Below are 14,830 nucleotides of genomic sequence, written 5' to 3'. Positions count from 1 at the left end.
GAGATGGGAGCAGAAGTCTCCTAGAAAGCACAGGTCCTTGTGGACCAGCTCCTTGAGGAGCAGCTACCTGAAACCACACACATAGTCCTGCCACATCCATTAGATGCACCCCGAAGCCCATGCCCCATCATCTTTCCTCTGCCTATTACTTAATCCAGCCAGATCAATGCCAGCTGGGTACACTTATACAGGTTGTTTAGTGCGAGTGTAAATAAACACCCTAAATGGTGATATGCAGTTTTTTTACAGGGAGGAAGAAGAAATTGTTTCCTTTCATTGCCAATCATTTTCACGGAGTTTTTTGGCTGACAAACTGGCTGTTTGAATGAAACTAAACAAGGCGTGTGCTAAATCTCAGAGACACCCAGTTGCGGAGCTTCTCTCGTAATACCAGCGGAGATCCACGTGCGCATGCATTCTGCGGAGACACAGAGGAACGCCCTGAACATTTGCTGAAGCCCTGAGTATGTGGCAGATAAATGTCTGAAGCAGGAAAAGAATGGAAATAAAGCCTCAGGTAAAGAAACGAAGTGCAAAGCCACAGTCTGTCCATATTTACTGCCACAGCAACTTGTACTGGTGGTGATGATGAAACCAACCAGTGGTGTGATCCAGCTGTGGAAGAAATCAGTGGCACAATTCGAGCTGACCCCACTAGATACTGGATTAGGCACTGAAAGCAAAAGTTGCCCAGACAAGCAATAGTGGCAGAAACAAAAAATACTTTTTCATCACTCGGTCACCCAAATTGCTAGCACATGTGCTGACCCCATACACCTGTTAGTCCCTGAAAATGACCCACATAGTAAGTTATCAGCTCCAGTAACCTCAAAGGAGAGGACCAGGTGACAGTGAAGATTCATAGAAAGTCGCTTTCTTTTGGCTGTGCTACTCTATTTTAGTAACAGCTTTTACTGAGAACAGCCCCTGCCCCATGCTGCAGCACTGCTTTCTAGCTTAGGTATTTCAAGAAAAGTATTAATACACCCACAGAAACATCAGCAAAGATCAGTGGCAAATAATCCTCACTGCAAAAAGCATTAAAGATAATGAAAGTATTAAACATTCATGCCAACATCAACATAAAAATCCACATGTAATGCTGATAACTGGGACCAGGTATGTGGTAAAGCAGCCAGTGAAATGAGTTACTCACCTCTTGCCCACCTTTCGTTGTTCTGTGTGGTTGCAGAGTCAGTTATGGAAGTTGCATTCACTTAGAATTTAATTCTCTAGAAGATGCCGTTTCTCTTACTGTTTGTACAGTATCTACCACTGTCAGGCCCTGAGCTATATAACTGATAACAGCTGCAATCTATGTGATAAGCACAGGACAAAAAGGCTCACAGTTTCCAAGCACACCCTCCTCTTGGGTAGGGTTCACATTCTGGAGGGGCTCGTGCTAAGCCTCGTAGCCATTCTGAGCACCTGCAGCTCCCGCGGCTGCAGCAGGGCCAAATCCTGCCAACAGCTCGCAGAAGAAGCTTCTGCTGCTGCTCCTTGCCCACAGCCAAGCAGAGCACTGAGCTCTGCTCAGCCTCGTTGCTTTCCAAGTGTCCTTCAGGACCTGGATTGCACGTGTGCTATAATAGATCCAAGAGGTTTCCTTTGAGCTCATGGTCCTGCACAAGCGTAAATCGATGTATTTATTGTATTCTAGGTTATGTGAAAAAGCATCAGCCTTGCGTATTTGTGCTGTATCACCCAATCAGTAAGCTAGAAGAAGTAAGGCCAAATCCTGAGAGGGTTTAGCCAGTCAAGCTACATCAGTGAACACCGTCTGAAAGCACAGACATTGTTTGGCATATATCTTAAACTGTCAGGAGGAGCAGCCAGTGAGCAATGCAGTATTTGACCTGTCAGCATGATACAGATCATTTACATAGCTTTTTACAAACATTAACAGATTAATCCTCACCTTGGGACACGCAAGCAAGGTTTAGTAGCCCTGACGAACAGATCTGGAAGCTGACTCACACAGTGGTTGTAACCCAATTTCCAGCAGAACCCAGCATCTTTACATCTTCTACAAGCACAGGAGGGGATGGGACTTCATACCACCAGACCAGGAGAAAAAGAAATGTGAAGCAGAGAGCAGCTTTGCCCCAGTCATCTGTGTCTGTGGGGAACTGAGGCTATGGCAGTTTTCTTAAGTGCAGATTTCCTGGCTTCTCCTCAATTCATACCGGCTGTGACAATCCCACGTAGCTCTCATCCCAACACAGAGGACAGAGGCGCACTCATGTGCAAGCACTGCATTTCACACCCAAAGTGTAAAGCAAATCAAGCAGCTGAAGGAGAAAAGTCCTACTTGGTTGCAATTTCCTTACCCAAACAGCTATCCAAAGCATCTCAGCTCACTGCATTTCAGTGAGACCTGTTTCTAAAAGCAGCAGCAGTCATCATATACAAACAGGTGAGTGAAAGTTGTGTCCTGTGCACAAGGCTTGGGCTTTGCATTGAGGAGAGGTAAGGAACTGTGACGGGTATGGCCCACAAGATCATACTGACAGACCTCACAGGCCAAGAGAGAAAGTGTGACATGGCCATGGCCCACGAGGCCATGCTGGCTCTTTCATTTAACCACTTGGGAGACATCATTTGTGCATGCACCATCTATGCAGCTGAAGGGTCTGTTCTTAACAGTATCACCGAGGGCTGAGGAGTTGTCCATAAGGCACCGGGGACTGGGAGATCAGGTCCCTGGAGAGGCAGGACAGGAAGTGATCCCACAGCTGTGTCTCTTTGCAGGAGGGGCATGCATGTGTGTCCCGAAGGGGTGAGAGGCTCAGTTCACATGCACACACCAAGTACAGATGTACCCAGACACACTGTCATGGGGGTTAGCAATGTGTGTTCACGCAGACTGGGATAGACACAAAACAGGACAAGGGAGGATGCATCTTTACAGGCATCTGCTAGAGATGTGTGGGCAAGCAGGACATGCTACCGGATTCTTAAGATATATAGTAATGCATGTGTTGTAACTTGCTAAAAATGTTTGGGATTTATTCCTAACGAACTGATGTCAGGAAGGTCTATTTTGTTTTATGAAGGAAATTGCTTATTGATCCTGTCTGTTTGCATCATATTCATACTGTACTTATGCTTAACCTGCAGGGATCTAGAAAGGTTGTTTCTCTCTTCACGCGCCACTTGACTTCTGCAGGGAGATGCTGCACCTCCACGTGAGGCTCCAGAGAAGGGCCGTGGGTAGGAACAGGTTGTGAGGTAGGGAGCACTAGTGTTTCTGACGTTAAAATCCCTGTGATACTCATTTGGTGTGCCTTCATCATGTACTCATAAATCTACTGAAAGCCAGATGAGAGATCACAAATTAATTTGGAGACAGATTCAGCAAAACTACTGTAGGATTCTCTCTGTGACATTAGGCATCGTATACTTCTTTATTTTCAAAGGAATAAAAGTCTTTAGTGATGCTTTTTATCTGTCCCCTCTTGTGAAACATTGCAGATGTGACTCATGGTCTTTTACTAGCTTACTAAAATTCAGTGGGGAGGATTGGAATTATTCTGTGGTGAACATGAATGGATGGAGCACATGTTCTGTGGGCCCTTCCGCATTAAACATCCACTGCATGGTTTTCAGGGTGGGGCCAACGACTAGACGCAGAGACACCAGGGGTCCCTTCATTTCCATCAGCAAGCACTTGAACAGATGCAGAATTTGTGGCATAACAATTAGGAGCAGAAGTAACAGACCAACCCCTCCTTAATCAGCTCTGACCTGCTAGTGATATTAAAATCATATTACAAGGTACATCGCATTGCACACTCAGGGTGTTCCCAGTGATGTGACACACTGAAACCCTCTGAGCATTACACGAAGTCATGTCAAAGATGCTATTCCCTCTACACTGAGTTAACATCTCAGAGTGGTGCCAAGGGAGCAGGTACCATGGAGACTGTCACACAATTCCATAGTGGTGTTTTGAGAACACATCCAGCTGTGCCAAGCTCCAGAGCATTTTGGTGAAACATAAAGCATTTGCTATGGAATGAAAATACAGGAACCCAAAACAAATGGGTATGGCATCAGGGAAATGGATGACCCTTCCCAAGAAAAGCTTTATTTTCTAGCTTTGACTAATACAGATAGAGAAGAAGTACTATGTTCCGCAGCACAGAAATAATCCTATCCTAAGGGCCGTTGTGGTCATCCGTTAAGAGTCACTTTCAAAAATGCTTTAAAAGCCCTTCCAAAATCCTACCTTCTCCTGCTAAGTGTTTTGTACCGCTTCTATATGCAGTGAAAAGTTACATTCACTGTGAATGCCTGAACAAAAAACTTTCAATCAGTTTTTGGTTTAGGCACAGAGTAAAAAAGAAATTCCAAAAACACACAGGACGCAGGTCTTAATAAACAGTCTTGCCATCTGCTTTCTCATCCAAAAAGTTAAATGGTTTTGTTTTCAAGCATCAGACTTGCCTTCCTTAAAGGAAAGTTTCTGGCACTCTTATCATAGTTCAGTAACATCTCACTTTACAAACAGTATATTGCTAGGTTTTGGGATGTGTCAAAGTGAAGTCATAATTATTTTTCTCATCAAGTATATCACAGTTTCACACGGAGGAGAAAGTGATGCTTTTCAATATCTAAAGACATATGCATCAAATCAGAAGTTCTGAATTTACAGAATCAGAAGTTAAGAACGGACACTGCATTAATATCCTCATTAAACAGGTAAACTATTAAGGCGTGACTTGTGTTCACAAACACCATTGTATTTTCTGTCTAGCTTGGAACAGGCATCACTCCATCCTGTTTTCTCATAAAGAGATGTACCAGGCATCCTTTACCCTTTTTGCCATCTCCTATTTCATCAAAGCTTACTGATCTCTTTGGCTCACCAAGTTTTCTCCAGGCCTGTTGTTTCTGAGGCTGTTACCAGGAATGAAATTCTTCATTTATTTTGATGGACTTCAGTGGTTCTCCAATGTTTCTTTGTCAATTAAAAACCACTTTACTTGTTAAAGTTTAATAATTACCTTACTATAGTAATTAGATTTACTTTCCTGATATATTAATTTTGCAGAAAATATACAAATATTATAAACCCAATGCTCAGATCCTCAAAGGTGTTTAGATCCCTTCACCCCCTAGTTTAAAAGAACTAGGGGCCACGTGATAAGTTCTTAAACACCAGCATGTGTTTGAACTTAAACACTTCTATGTATTCTAATATCCAAAGTTCCACGGAAAAATTGCCAGAGTAACCGGAAAAGTCTTTCAAAACCTCTTTTACGATACTTACAGACAACATAAGGTCTAGGTTTAGGATGGAGGGCTCAGGTAGGCTGAGGACTACCCTGTGCAGCATCTCTGCTGGTGAAGATAGAGTGGAGGGGATCCTCCTGCCTGCCCAGAGCTCTGTGTGTTAGAGAACAGTATTTGGAAGCAAGTCATGTAATTGCTTATTATAATGGAGTAAGTATTGAGTAAGGCATTCCCTTCTAACTCTTTTCTGTTGTAAGCCAGTACACATTTACAAAAAGCTTTTTTTTTCCTTCTCAACATGTACAAAATTTTCCTGGATTTCTATTAAGATGCCAAGGCAGATTTTTTTTTCCCCAACTTCAGATGCAATTTTAGCAGGTGAGTAATTTTTGTACAAACCATCTTCTACTTTTTCATAAAGAGGATAAAAAGCTGAAAGATCGCCTTGGACAGAGGAGGCATACCGGGGTTAATAAGATTCACTGTTAGGCACCATTTTCTCTGTGTCTTATTTTTGCACACAAGTGCTGGATTCATAATGACCTGTGTGAATTCTAGATAGCAAATCATCAGTCTTTTTATGTTCTTTTAAGTGGATTTTTTTCTGCGTTGAAATTTAATTCATTTACCAAGAGCCCTCAAAACCATTACATATCCCCATAGCTATCCCTAAATCCTGACAGCATAAACAGATACACATGTACATCCCCCTGAACATGTATGGCACTTTTAGGATATTTCCATTCAGGAATTTTCTGTTTAATCTAGGATTTACTTCCCCTGTGTTGTAAAACAATTATAAAATTAATGGTTATATTTAAACAGAATGACTCGGGAGAGAAATAAGAATTTTTAGGACAACTGTGTCAGACTAGAAAGGAAGTACGCATCAATAATTCCCTTTCACATTCGATACTTCAACTACAATGAACTTAAAAGTCCAAAAGCAAATCATTAAGCAAAAAAATGAACAAAATGAAGAGCAAACTTGCAGGGACAGTGATGAACTGAGAATAAGGACATTTGGGTTCAATTCCGAACTATTCCTTTGCCAGTATACCTTTGGGCAGTTTCTTTGTTCCTCAGCTCCTTATCTGTTTAATAAGGATATTAATACTTGATTAATTCTACTCCTTGCCTGCATGCTTTTTGAAGGCCTCTTGAAGGTTTCTGTAGCAGAAACTACCTCTTCTTTTATCTGTAAAAATCTCAGCAAAATGGAGGCCTGTTTTTTGTTGAAGACACAAGAAGAAATAAAGGCAAGAATCACAATCAGAGCTTACATCTACCACAGACCTGGTAGAAACTGCTGTTTAGTATCAGTAATATGGGGCTGTACAATGTGTAATGCTAAAGATGGCCCTTTAGACAGCTTCTAATTAAAGAGTTGACCTGTGAGAGCCAATAAATATTGGGACAGCCATAACAGATCTAGAAAAAAACAAAAAAACAACAGTATATTTCCCTGTCAATAAAAAAAAAATTAAAGTGTTGAAAATTTTCACTGAGAAAAACAGATGAACAGATATCAGTACAATTTTTTGTAACAAATAAAAGTCTGATTAAAAATGTTAAAATTAATGTGTCATTTTGAAACCAGTATTTCCATACAAATGGATTTTTAGAGCTTCTCATTTAAAAAAAAAAATTGTGCCTTTTCAATTTTTTATCCTGGTTTATGAAAAACACAGATGCTGATCTACTGAAATTTCCATGGCTATTTATATTTGAACAACAAAAATTTAAGACTCATTTGGTTTTGTTTCGGGGTTTTTTGCGGGCCTTCCAGAAATCAGGTTTTTGCGGGATCTTGAACCAAGACAGCTCAAGGCATTCCAAGTACAGGAACTGCTAATGTGTTCTATTATTAAAGTATATTTTTCTTGACTAGAAATAGTTGCTGTAAGTGTGGAAAGTATTTCTACGGCTCAGTATAACTTCCCTGATAGTGCAGATGGTTCAAGCTCTAATTCACATAGTTTATGTAAAGAAACAGTTCAATGGACTGAAAAGAAATATGTATGTTTTCAGCATCAGACCTTTACTGAAAAGTACCTTAAAAGAAAAGGAAATGACTGATTTTACATGCTTTAGAATTGACAGAGAAAGCCAAATACAGCTGTTGTGCAAATGTTTAAAGTAAATTACTAAAAAAGTCACTAAAGAAAGAGTTCTAAGTCACAGTAAATCATTGACAGAAATGCCTGCTAAAAACAACTAACATCCTGTATCATGCAAAATCTTCTCTCTCAAAAGCACACACACTTTAGAAAATAATCCACTATTCTTGCTATGTATATGTTGCTATTATAGTGATAAAAGAAACAAACAAACCTATTGCTTCATTAGTGTACTGGATACATTTTAAAGGTTGCTGTGCTTGCTTTTTCTTATATTTTTCTTTCTTCCATAATGCATAAGCAGGTGCAAAAAAAAATCCTATACACTGTATTCTGAAAAATAACCGGTCTTTACAAATTGCAGTGAATATATAACATGTTACTTGTTATATAATATATATCATAATAATATAGATATTTGTAAGCATGCAACATTGCATGGGGAAAGAAAATCCAGATGATTTTATGCTTCCTATTTCAATATACATCTATGTTCTGTAGGAAGTTTACTGTAATTATGACTTCGTGTTTTGTTTCTATACCCTAAAGATAAATAAGTTTCTGGATCAAGTGAAGAGCTAAACATCAGGTATTAACCAAAAAATGAACATATTTAATGTAGTAGAAAGCTTGGTAAATATCCTTGAACCTACTAATAGTGAGTACTTTTATAAGATCAGTAGTATTTTAAAGGATTTTTTTTCTTTTTTTGATGAGTTGCTGGAAGAATTGAAAATACGTATTAGCAATGTCAATACTGTCACAAAAATAAATGACGATGAATGATTTCAAAAAGGGTAGGCTTCTTTTGCATCTGGAGACCACTAATAAAAGTAAACTTTTGCATACTCTGATAATTCTTCACTAACAATATATCTGTACAGTTGCATGATCATTAGGAATGTAATTAACCTATTTTTCTTGTCCTAATTACAAGGCAAAAGGATTCACCTGGGTAAAAGGAAAAATGATTTTGTTTAGAAGGGAAATACAAATAATGCCCAAAGCCTATTAAATCTGTTGCCATGACAATCAAAGAGCCTGGTCTTGTAAAACCTTCCATAATTTATTCACATGAGTAGTTCTTACTCACACAAGTTGTCCCATTGATTGAAATAGCACTGCTGATGTGAGGAGAGATTTGCAATGGGAAACTTGAATTTAGGATGCCATCCTTGTTCACATAAAATGCTGAGGGGACTACTTCCACAAGTGCGTGCTTCTTTCAGCAGTGAAGATTGGAAAATGACATTTATGGTTTGTGTTGTCCTTCCTCAGTTTTCCTTATTGGTTCTTATACTAGACACACATTTTAGATGGTAAAATACACAAAAAATCTATTTCAGTGCACATGTATGCATATTTTGAACCTTTACTCCTAAAATGAAGGCTGGTTCCTCTGAGCCCTACTGAAAAATTGTCACACTACAGGAATGGATTTGTATCTTTTCTGTTTCCTCCTACTGCAGTGATCTGAAACAGCTGCATTACTATTCTCTCTCTAAAAACTGTCTTATGGAGTCCTTCATCATACAATGAGGTGATGTATCGGCAACTACCACAAAATTCCATCTTTTCAATATGAGTTAAGCTGATTCTTCTTCTTGAGTCCTGGTTTGGCCTGGCCTGGCCTTTTTGCTTTTGCTCTTTGCATCCCTCTCACCCTCAAAACCTGCTGCCAGGTACCCGTCACCTCCATACTCAGCTGGACAGTCCGTGACAACCACGACACAAACCTGCTCCTGGTTCATATCTAATCCCACCAAAAGCAGTGGGATTTGTGAGGGATTACCCTCAGACCGAGGCAGGTCCTTACCGTAATTTGCTCCTCAAGAGGCACTCAACTTTCACTCTTCCAAACTCAGTGACCAACCAGAATGCGTAAGAAAATATACATATTTCACATCACTACTCTTTCATCTTTCAGTTCTACCCTAATATCTGAAACAGAGATACAAGTAAACCAGGCTTTCTGAAAAACGAACCTGTCCTTCCATCTTGTTACACTCACTATAGAATTCCTTATCTGCTTGACAATTTCCTGATAATGACCCTAAATTTTGTTAAATCGGTTAGTTAGTTAACAACATTACTTTGCACTCCCCTAGCACCTTTCATCCACGAAGATGAAAGCACATTACAGCTGTTAATGAAAAATATCTTGCAACATCCACTGAAGCCATTCATAATAATTCTCAACACGCCGCTAATACATGACAAAAACTGTTTGATATGACAGAATCGCATACTGAGTTTGCTTATTTTACAACTTGGGTCATCAAGAGTAACATTGTCATAATTCACAGTGGTCATTTTTTGGCTTTCTAATGCATTGAAAAGGATCTGCCGCCCATTGTATCTAAAACATAGCATCCAAGTCTGTGTTTGATATTTGTTTCCCATGTGAAATAAAGTAAATCTTTTGTACCTGCAGATCTTGCAGACATTCAAAACCCTTCTGTAGCTTTTATTTACTCAGATAATACTTAACCAGAACAATCTTACGTTGCTACAGAATTTCTTTTACCTTCTATTTTTGCCTTCAAGCGGTCAGTGCACAACTGAGGTGCAGGGAAGGTATAGCACCATGACCCCAGACAGACAGAGCAAGAAAGAGGAGGCAGGAGGAGAGGAATGGAGGAAAAGAGAGAGAAATGTCAAAGCAAATACTTAAACACTCTCTTTAGAGTGGAAATATGTACAACAGAGCTACTGATGTTCCAGTCCAAGTGCAAACAACAGCACAGGTGTGCACAAACATACACACGCACATACACACTGTCACAAAGCAAGGGAGAAAGACAGCAATGATCTTACAAAGCTGCTGCAGTAATCAGGACACTTGCTCCTGGAAACAAGCATACAGACAAATGTTCTGTTGTTAGCTTTCTACATTTTTTCAATTTTCATTTGATTATTGCTATTATTTTTACCTCTCACCGTAACAGAAATACCATTATTATTGAAAGGAAGGAAAAAGGCCTTACCATGCAGTGCATCAGGAAGAGATGAGAAGCACAGAGCATGCTGCAGAGATTAAGCTCAGCATGGCATTCAGATATCCTTTGGAATTGAAGAAAATTGTCCAACCCATTCTTCCTAACAAGGCGGACAAGTTTTCTCTAGGCTTGAATTTTTCACCAGAAGTCAGATCCTTACAGTGCATTATATTTTCTTCTTCCGGAGATATATTTCCTCCAGTTAAGTTTCAGCTCCGCAATGCCATTTTCAATCAGCTCTAAGAAGTTCTTCATTCCCAGATTCGTGGTGTCATCAGAGGGACTCCAAAGAAAATCAAAGAAAGAAAGAAAAACAGAAAAGAATACCTTACCAAAGCCCTGAAATTATTATGCAGAAAAGAAGAAGAAAAAAACAACCACCCCTCATTTATTCTGATACCTATATGTTTCCCAACAATCAGTACCACCTCTTTAGTCTCCTATATGCAGTGCTGATTACCTGTAATAAAGGAAGAGGCAAAAACTTTCCCAGTTCACACATGATGCATTTTCATTACTGCTGCTCAACTGTGCACTAGCAAGAAACCCTTCTCATCCTGAGGAATCTTTAAAACCATCTGACAAAAACATCAGCTGTCCCTTTCCCTTCCTATAGAAATTGAATACTAGAATTTCTAGAAAAGTGTCGGAGAGAGCTTGACAAATAACCCCAAAATACAAATTAGATCTAAAAGCAAAACCCTCAAAGCAGAGGAGTTCTGGAGCGAGGAGATACCTTGCCTGAAGGAAAATGGGGATACACGCACTACATCATCGCAGGGAGGAAGAAAGGGGTAACGGATGGTGGTTAACGGGGGTTTGGAGGGGACGGGGCGGGACCGCCTGGGTGTCAGGCAGGAGTGGGATCCTGAGTCACCCCCAGCTTCCTGCCTGCTCCCTGACAGCAACTCGGGCTTCCCCTGCACTTTCTGCAAAGCATATTAATTGATTCTGGTTGCTGAGCAACTAACTCTGGGGAGCCACATCGACGGCTCCGGCTCAGCTTCAGCAGCAGCAGCGGGGAGAGGGGACGGTCTCCCCCGCCTGCCGCCTCCTCCTCCCGGGGCTCGCTCACCCTCCCCGGGATGCCCTCGGCAGGGAGGTGCGGCGGGTCCCCCCCTCTTCCCCCCCGGCAGCACCCACCGGCCCGCCGCCGCCCCGCCTGGGGTGCCCGGGCCGGGGGACACCGTGGGAGTGGGAGACCCCCCCCCCTCCCCGCCCAGTCCCGGCGAGAGGTAGGGCGGCGCGGTTCCCTCCCGAAAAGCGAAGCTGGGTTAACCCTCTGGTTCTCCGGGCCCTCTGCAAAGACACCGTCAGAACGAGGAGCAGCCCCCCGGGGATGCCGACGCGCGGGCTCAGGAGCGAGCTTCCACCCGAAGCTGTGGACGCCTCAGCTCTGTCCCTGCAGTAACGGGGTAAATGTGTTCCTTGCGTCCGACCTCTTTGCCACGTTGCACTTCCCTGGCTGAAAGGGCGCACAGTAAACCAAAGCCACCATCCCGGGGAATGGCCTGGATGTCTTTCAGACTGCAAAATGGAGCTCTCTGACATACTCGTGTCACTGCTTTAAACAAGGTTGTGTTGAAGTTCCTCATAGGAGAGGCCGTTTCGTTTTGGCCCATAAAAGCAATGGGATAACTGGAGCTAGCTCCAAGCGGCTCCTCCTAGAGCCCCTCGACTAAGGGCCCGATGGGCACGACACTGAGGGTTTCTGCAAGGCTGATGCCACGTGGATGGACCCTGAACAGGGCCTGGCCGCTGCAGTTTGTGGCAGGGCTTCCACTGACTTCTGTGGCTTTAGAGCCTCAAAAAAATCTCCAAAACACCACAGTGTCCAAAACAAAGACATTTCTCCTGTGCTCTCATTTTGGATAAATCCTTAGTCAGATCATGGCATTTGTTCAACGCTGACTAAGCTGTCTTTCTGTTGCACAGGTAAGATGTAAGAAATGAAGAGACCTCCAGATTTCTCTCCCGGTGACCTGGCAGTAAGTGCAGTATCAGATCTTGGCCAAACTGCTCACACACGATTACTGTCAAAGGCCTGAGTTAGATCAGCTCTTTATTTCTGTTATGGTGGTAGGACAAGCTAAAGGGCAAGGCCCTGAGAACTGCCTTCACTTACAGTCACATAAACAAACAAAATTATCTAATTCTCCCCTTGAAAAAACTCCAATCTATAGCTCGTCTGTGCTATCCATATGGCAAACGCAGGGTCTTCGTGAAAAGGGGACGGTTTATCTTAAGCAAAAAAGTAACTTTTCTGACAGTAGCTTAGCCCCACCACACTCTGTTTTCATGCTGTATAAACAAAGATCCACAGTTTAGCTTAATTTTCTAGCAAAGCCAAATGCTTCACATATATTCAAAGCTCACGAAGGACCATTAGATCAGGTTAGCAGAGCTGCTGTATGAAACAGATAGCAGAACATATTCAGTTCTTCCATTATGTCTACTGATATGAGTATATGCTGGTATTCCTAATCCACCAAGTACAGCATACAGAGAGATAGAGGAACTCCAGTATTGATTTAGTAAATAAAAGTCATTTAACCTCCTACTAACAACAGAATACAGCAGGATGTTTCCAAGGAAGAGACCCTGTAGTTTACCTACTGCATGAAAATATGTCTCCTGAGGTCTTCTAACAAAATACACATAGGTTAAACACACTAAAACACACTAAACCCACGCATAACAAACATAGACTGGTTTTGGTTTGTGTGGTCACCAATTTATGTAATTCATTTGGTATCACTGATTCTCCCTTTATCTCTTGGGAAGTCCTGGGAAATGGCTTTCTATCCAGTGCTTACAAGTGTCTTTTCTGGAGACTCCATGCTTTTAAAAGGCAATTTATTCCAGCGCCTTACTACTGTAACTACAAAAAGGGTATTTCTAAGCTCCATTACTGCAAAGTTAAACTCACTATTTCTTCTGCTGTTCACCACGATCAAGGAAAAGGTCTCCTTCATCCCGCATTGCAACTACATTTATGTACATAAAATTAATTATACCTCTTCTCTGTCTCTTCCCTTTCTAGATTAAAAACTTACCTGAGCCTTTACTCTTCTATCACTTTTTCAAGAATGGTTTGTCACACACTGACCTCTGCATCATAAGAGTACAGAAAACTCAGTGTGAAATTACATGTGTATAGGGATGCACATTGATGCATGCAAAAGTAAAAGGTACCAAAGAGACACTGTCTGGATTAGCAACAGGGAAACAAGGGAGGGACTGCTTCATCTAGCTGTGATAATAAGGTTAAACAGCATTTCAATATCCCTTTTTTCTTTTCTGAATGAAATGGGGTGACAGAAAGGAGGAGATTAAATACAGCTAGGTTGTGAGTGTCTGTCAATCAGTGTCATCTTCTTCCAATCTGAGGAAGATGATGATCCAACCTAAGGGCATAAGGGAAAAAAAGACTGCTTTTTCCTTTGAATCTGTATAATGATTTATAAAATACTAAATAGAAGAGGGAAGCTAGCACAAGATCTCTGGTAGATAGTACACGAAAAATATAAAAATAGATAAAGATTAGGAGGGGAGTAAGTGGTTGGGAGTGATGAAAGGCTCGAAAACGTATGAGGATTTAGACTAAGGAGCAAAGACAGGTGGAGAGATTTCCCAAATTCTTACAAAGAAATTATTAAGTCTATGTGAACGTATTTCACCATACACATAGTAAAGAAATATTTGTTTCAACATGATAAACTGTAGTTGTTTTATCTTTTTCATTTTTACCCCCTTCACATTCATGCCGGTGCCTGTTTTTATGCTCACAAGCACAATCTTTAAAAAATGTGACAACAAATTATTAATATTTTAATGTGCCTTGTTTTGTACTCTATTTTTACAAGGAGGAATACCAAACAGTGTTGAAGCTCTCTGTATTGGATTAAATACCATAAAAAGTGCTAGGGAAGGGCAGTTGAAGGGCAAAGCAATAAAACAAAACAACCGTAGAAAGGAAGCAAGTCAACAACTGGTGATTTCAAAATGCAAGCAAAGTGCTCGGCGTGTAAGAAGGAGCCATCAGATTATTGCAAGAAATTGTAGTAGAGGTAGGTTTAGAGATATCAACATTTGTACAATCTTATTTATTTTTTTTTGAAAATACAAAGCTGCTTAGATAAAATTCAGCCTCTTACAGAAAGCAAGTACAGCATCCTTCTTTCACGTACACGAGGCTTGAATTTAATCTCATATAAATGCTTTTTATTGTGCATTGAAAAGGCTAACTGATGCACGTGTTTCTGCTTCTATTCCATTTTCTATTAATCTTTTCTCTTCCCACCTTTCTATCCATTCAATAGTAGCATTATTGTCTTCGAGAAAACGAGTGTCCTGTGAGCCTAAGGACCAGAGCAAGCTAGGACCCAGTCAGCCCTCCTGCCCCATGGGAATGGTGCCCCACCAAAACCAAATTGGTTACTGTAGCCAAATCAGCCAGGCAGCATACCTCCA

At 41.1% G+C, this 14,830-nt stretch overlaps 1 protein-coding gene across 9 annotated transcripts in view; it reads right to left on the bottom strand.

Annotated features, from left to right (window-relative positions):
* Nucleotides 1-14,830, bottom strand: part of LOC104331505 (protein TUNAR) — a 173,223-nt gene that overhangs the window by 22,167 nt on the left and 136,226 nt on the right. For 5 of the 9 annotated variants that reach the window (XM_075427355.1, XM_075427357.1, XM_075427354.1 and 2 more), the window contains one exon: nucleotides 10,346-10,640. The exons of 1 other annotated variant lie outside the window; for it this stretch is intronic. In XM_075427355.1, coding sequence (XP_075283470.1) covers nucleotides 10,346-10,384 — 39 coding nt within the window. In that variant the 5' untranslated portion in view covers nucleotides 10,385-10,640. Of the gene's footprint in view, nucleotides 1-10,345; nucleotides 10,641-10,817; nucleotides 10,875-11,093; nucleotides 11,302-13,413; nucleotides 13,469-14,830 lie in introns of those variants that run through there. 3 more of the 9 variants (XM_075427358.1, XM_075427359.1, XM_075427362.1) reach the window with 3 other exon arrangements.

The sequence above is a fragment of the Opisthocomus hoazin genome, chromosome 7, assembly GCF_030867145.1.
Source record: "Opisthocomus hoazin isolate bOpiHoa1 chromosome 7, bOpiHoa1.hap1, whole genome shotgun sequence".
NCBI classification, from domain to species: Eukaryota; Metazoa; Chordata; class Aves; order Opisthocomiformes; family Opisthocomidae; genus Opisthocomus; species Opisthocomus hoazin.
The sequence above is the reverse complement of the archived record's forward strand: the minus strand, read 5'-3'. Positions and strand labels throughout refer to the sequence as shown.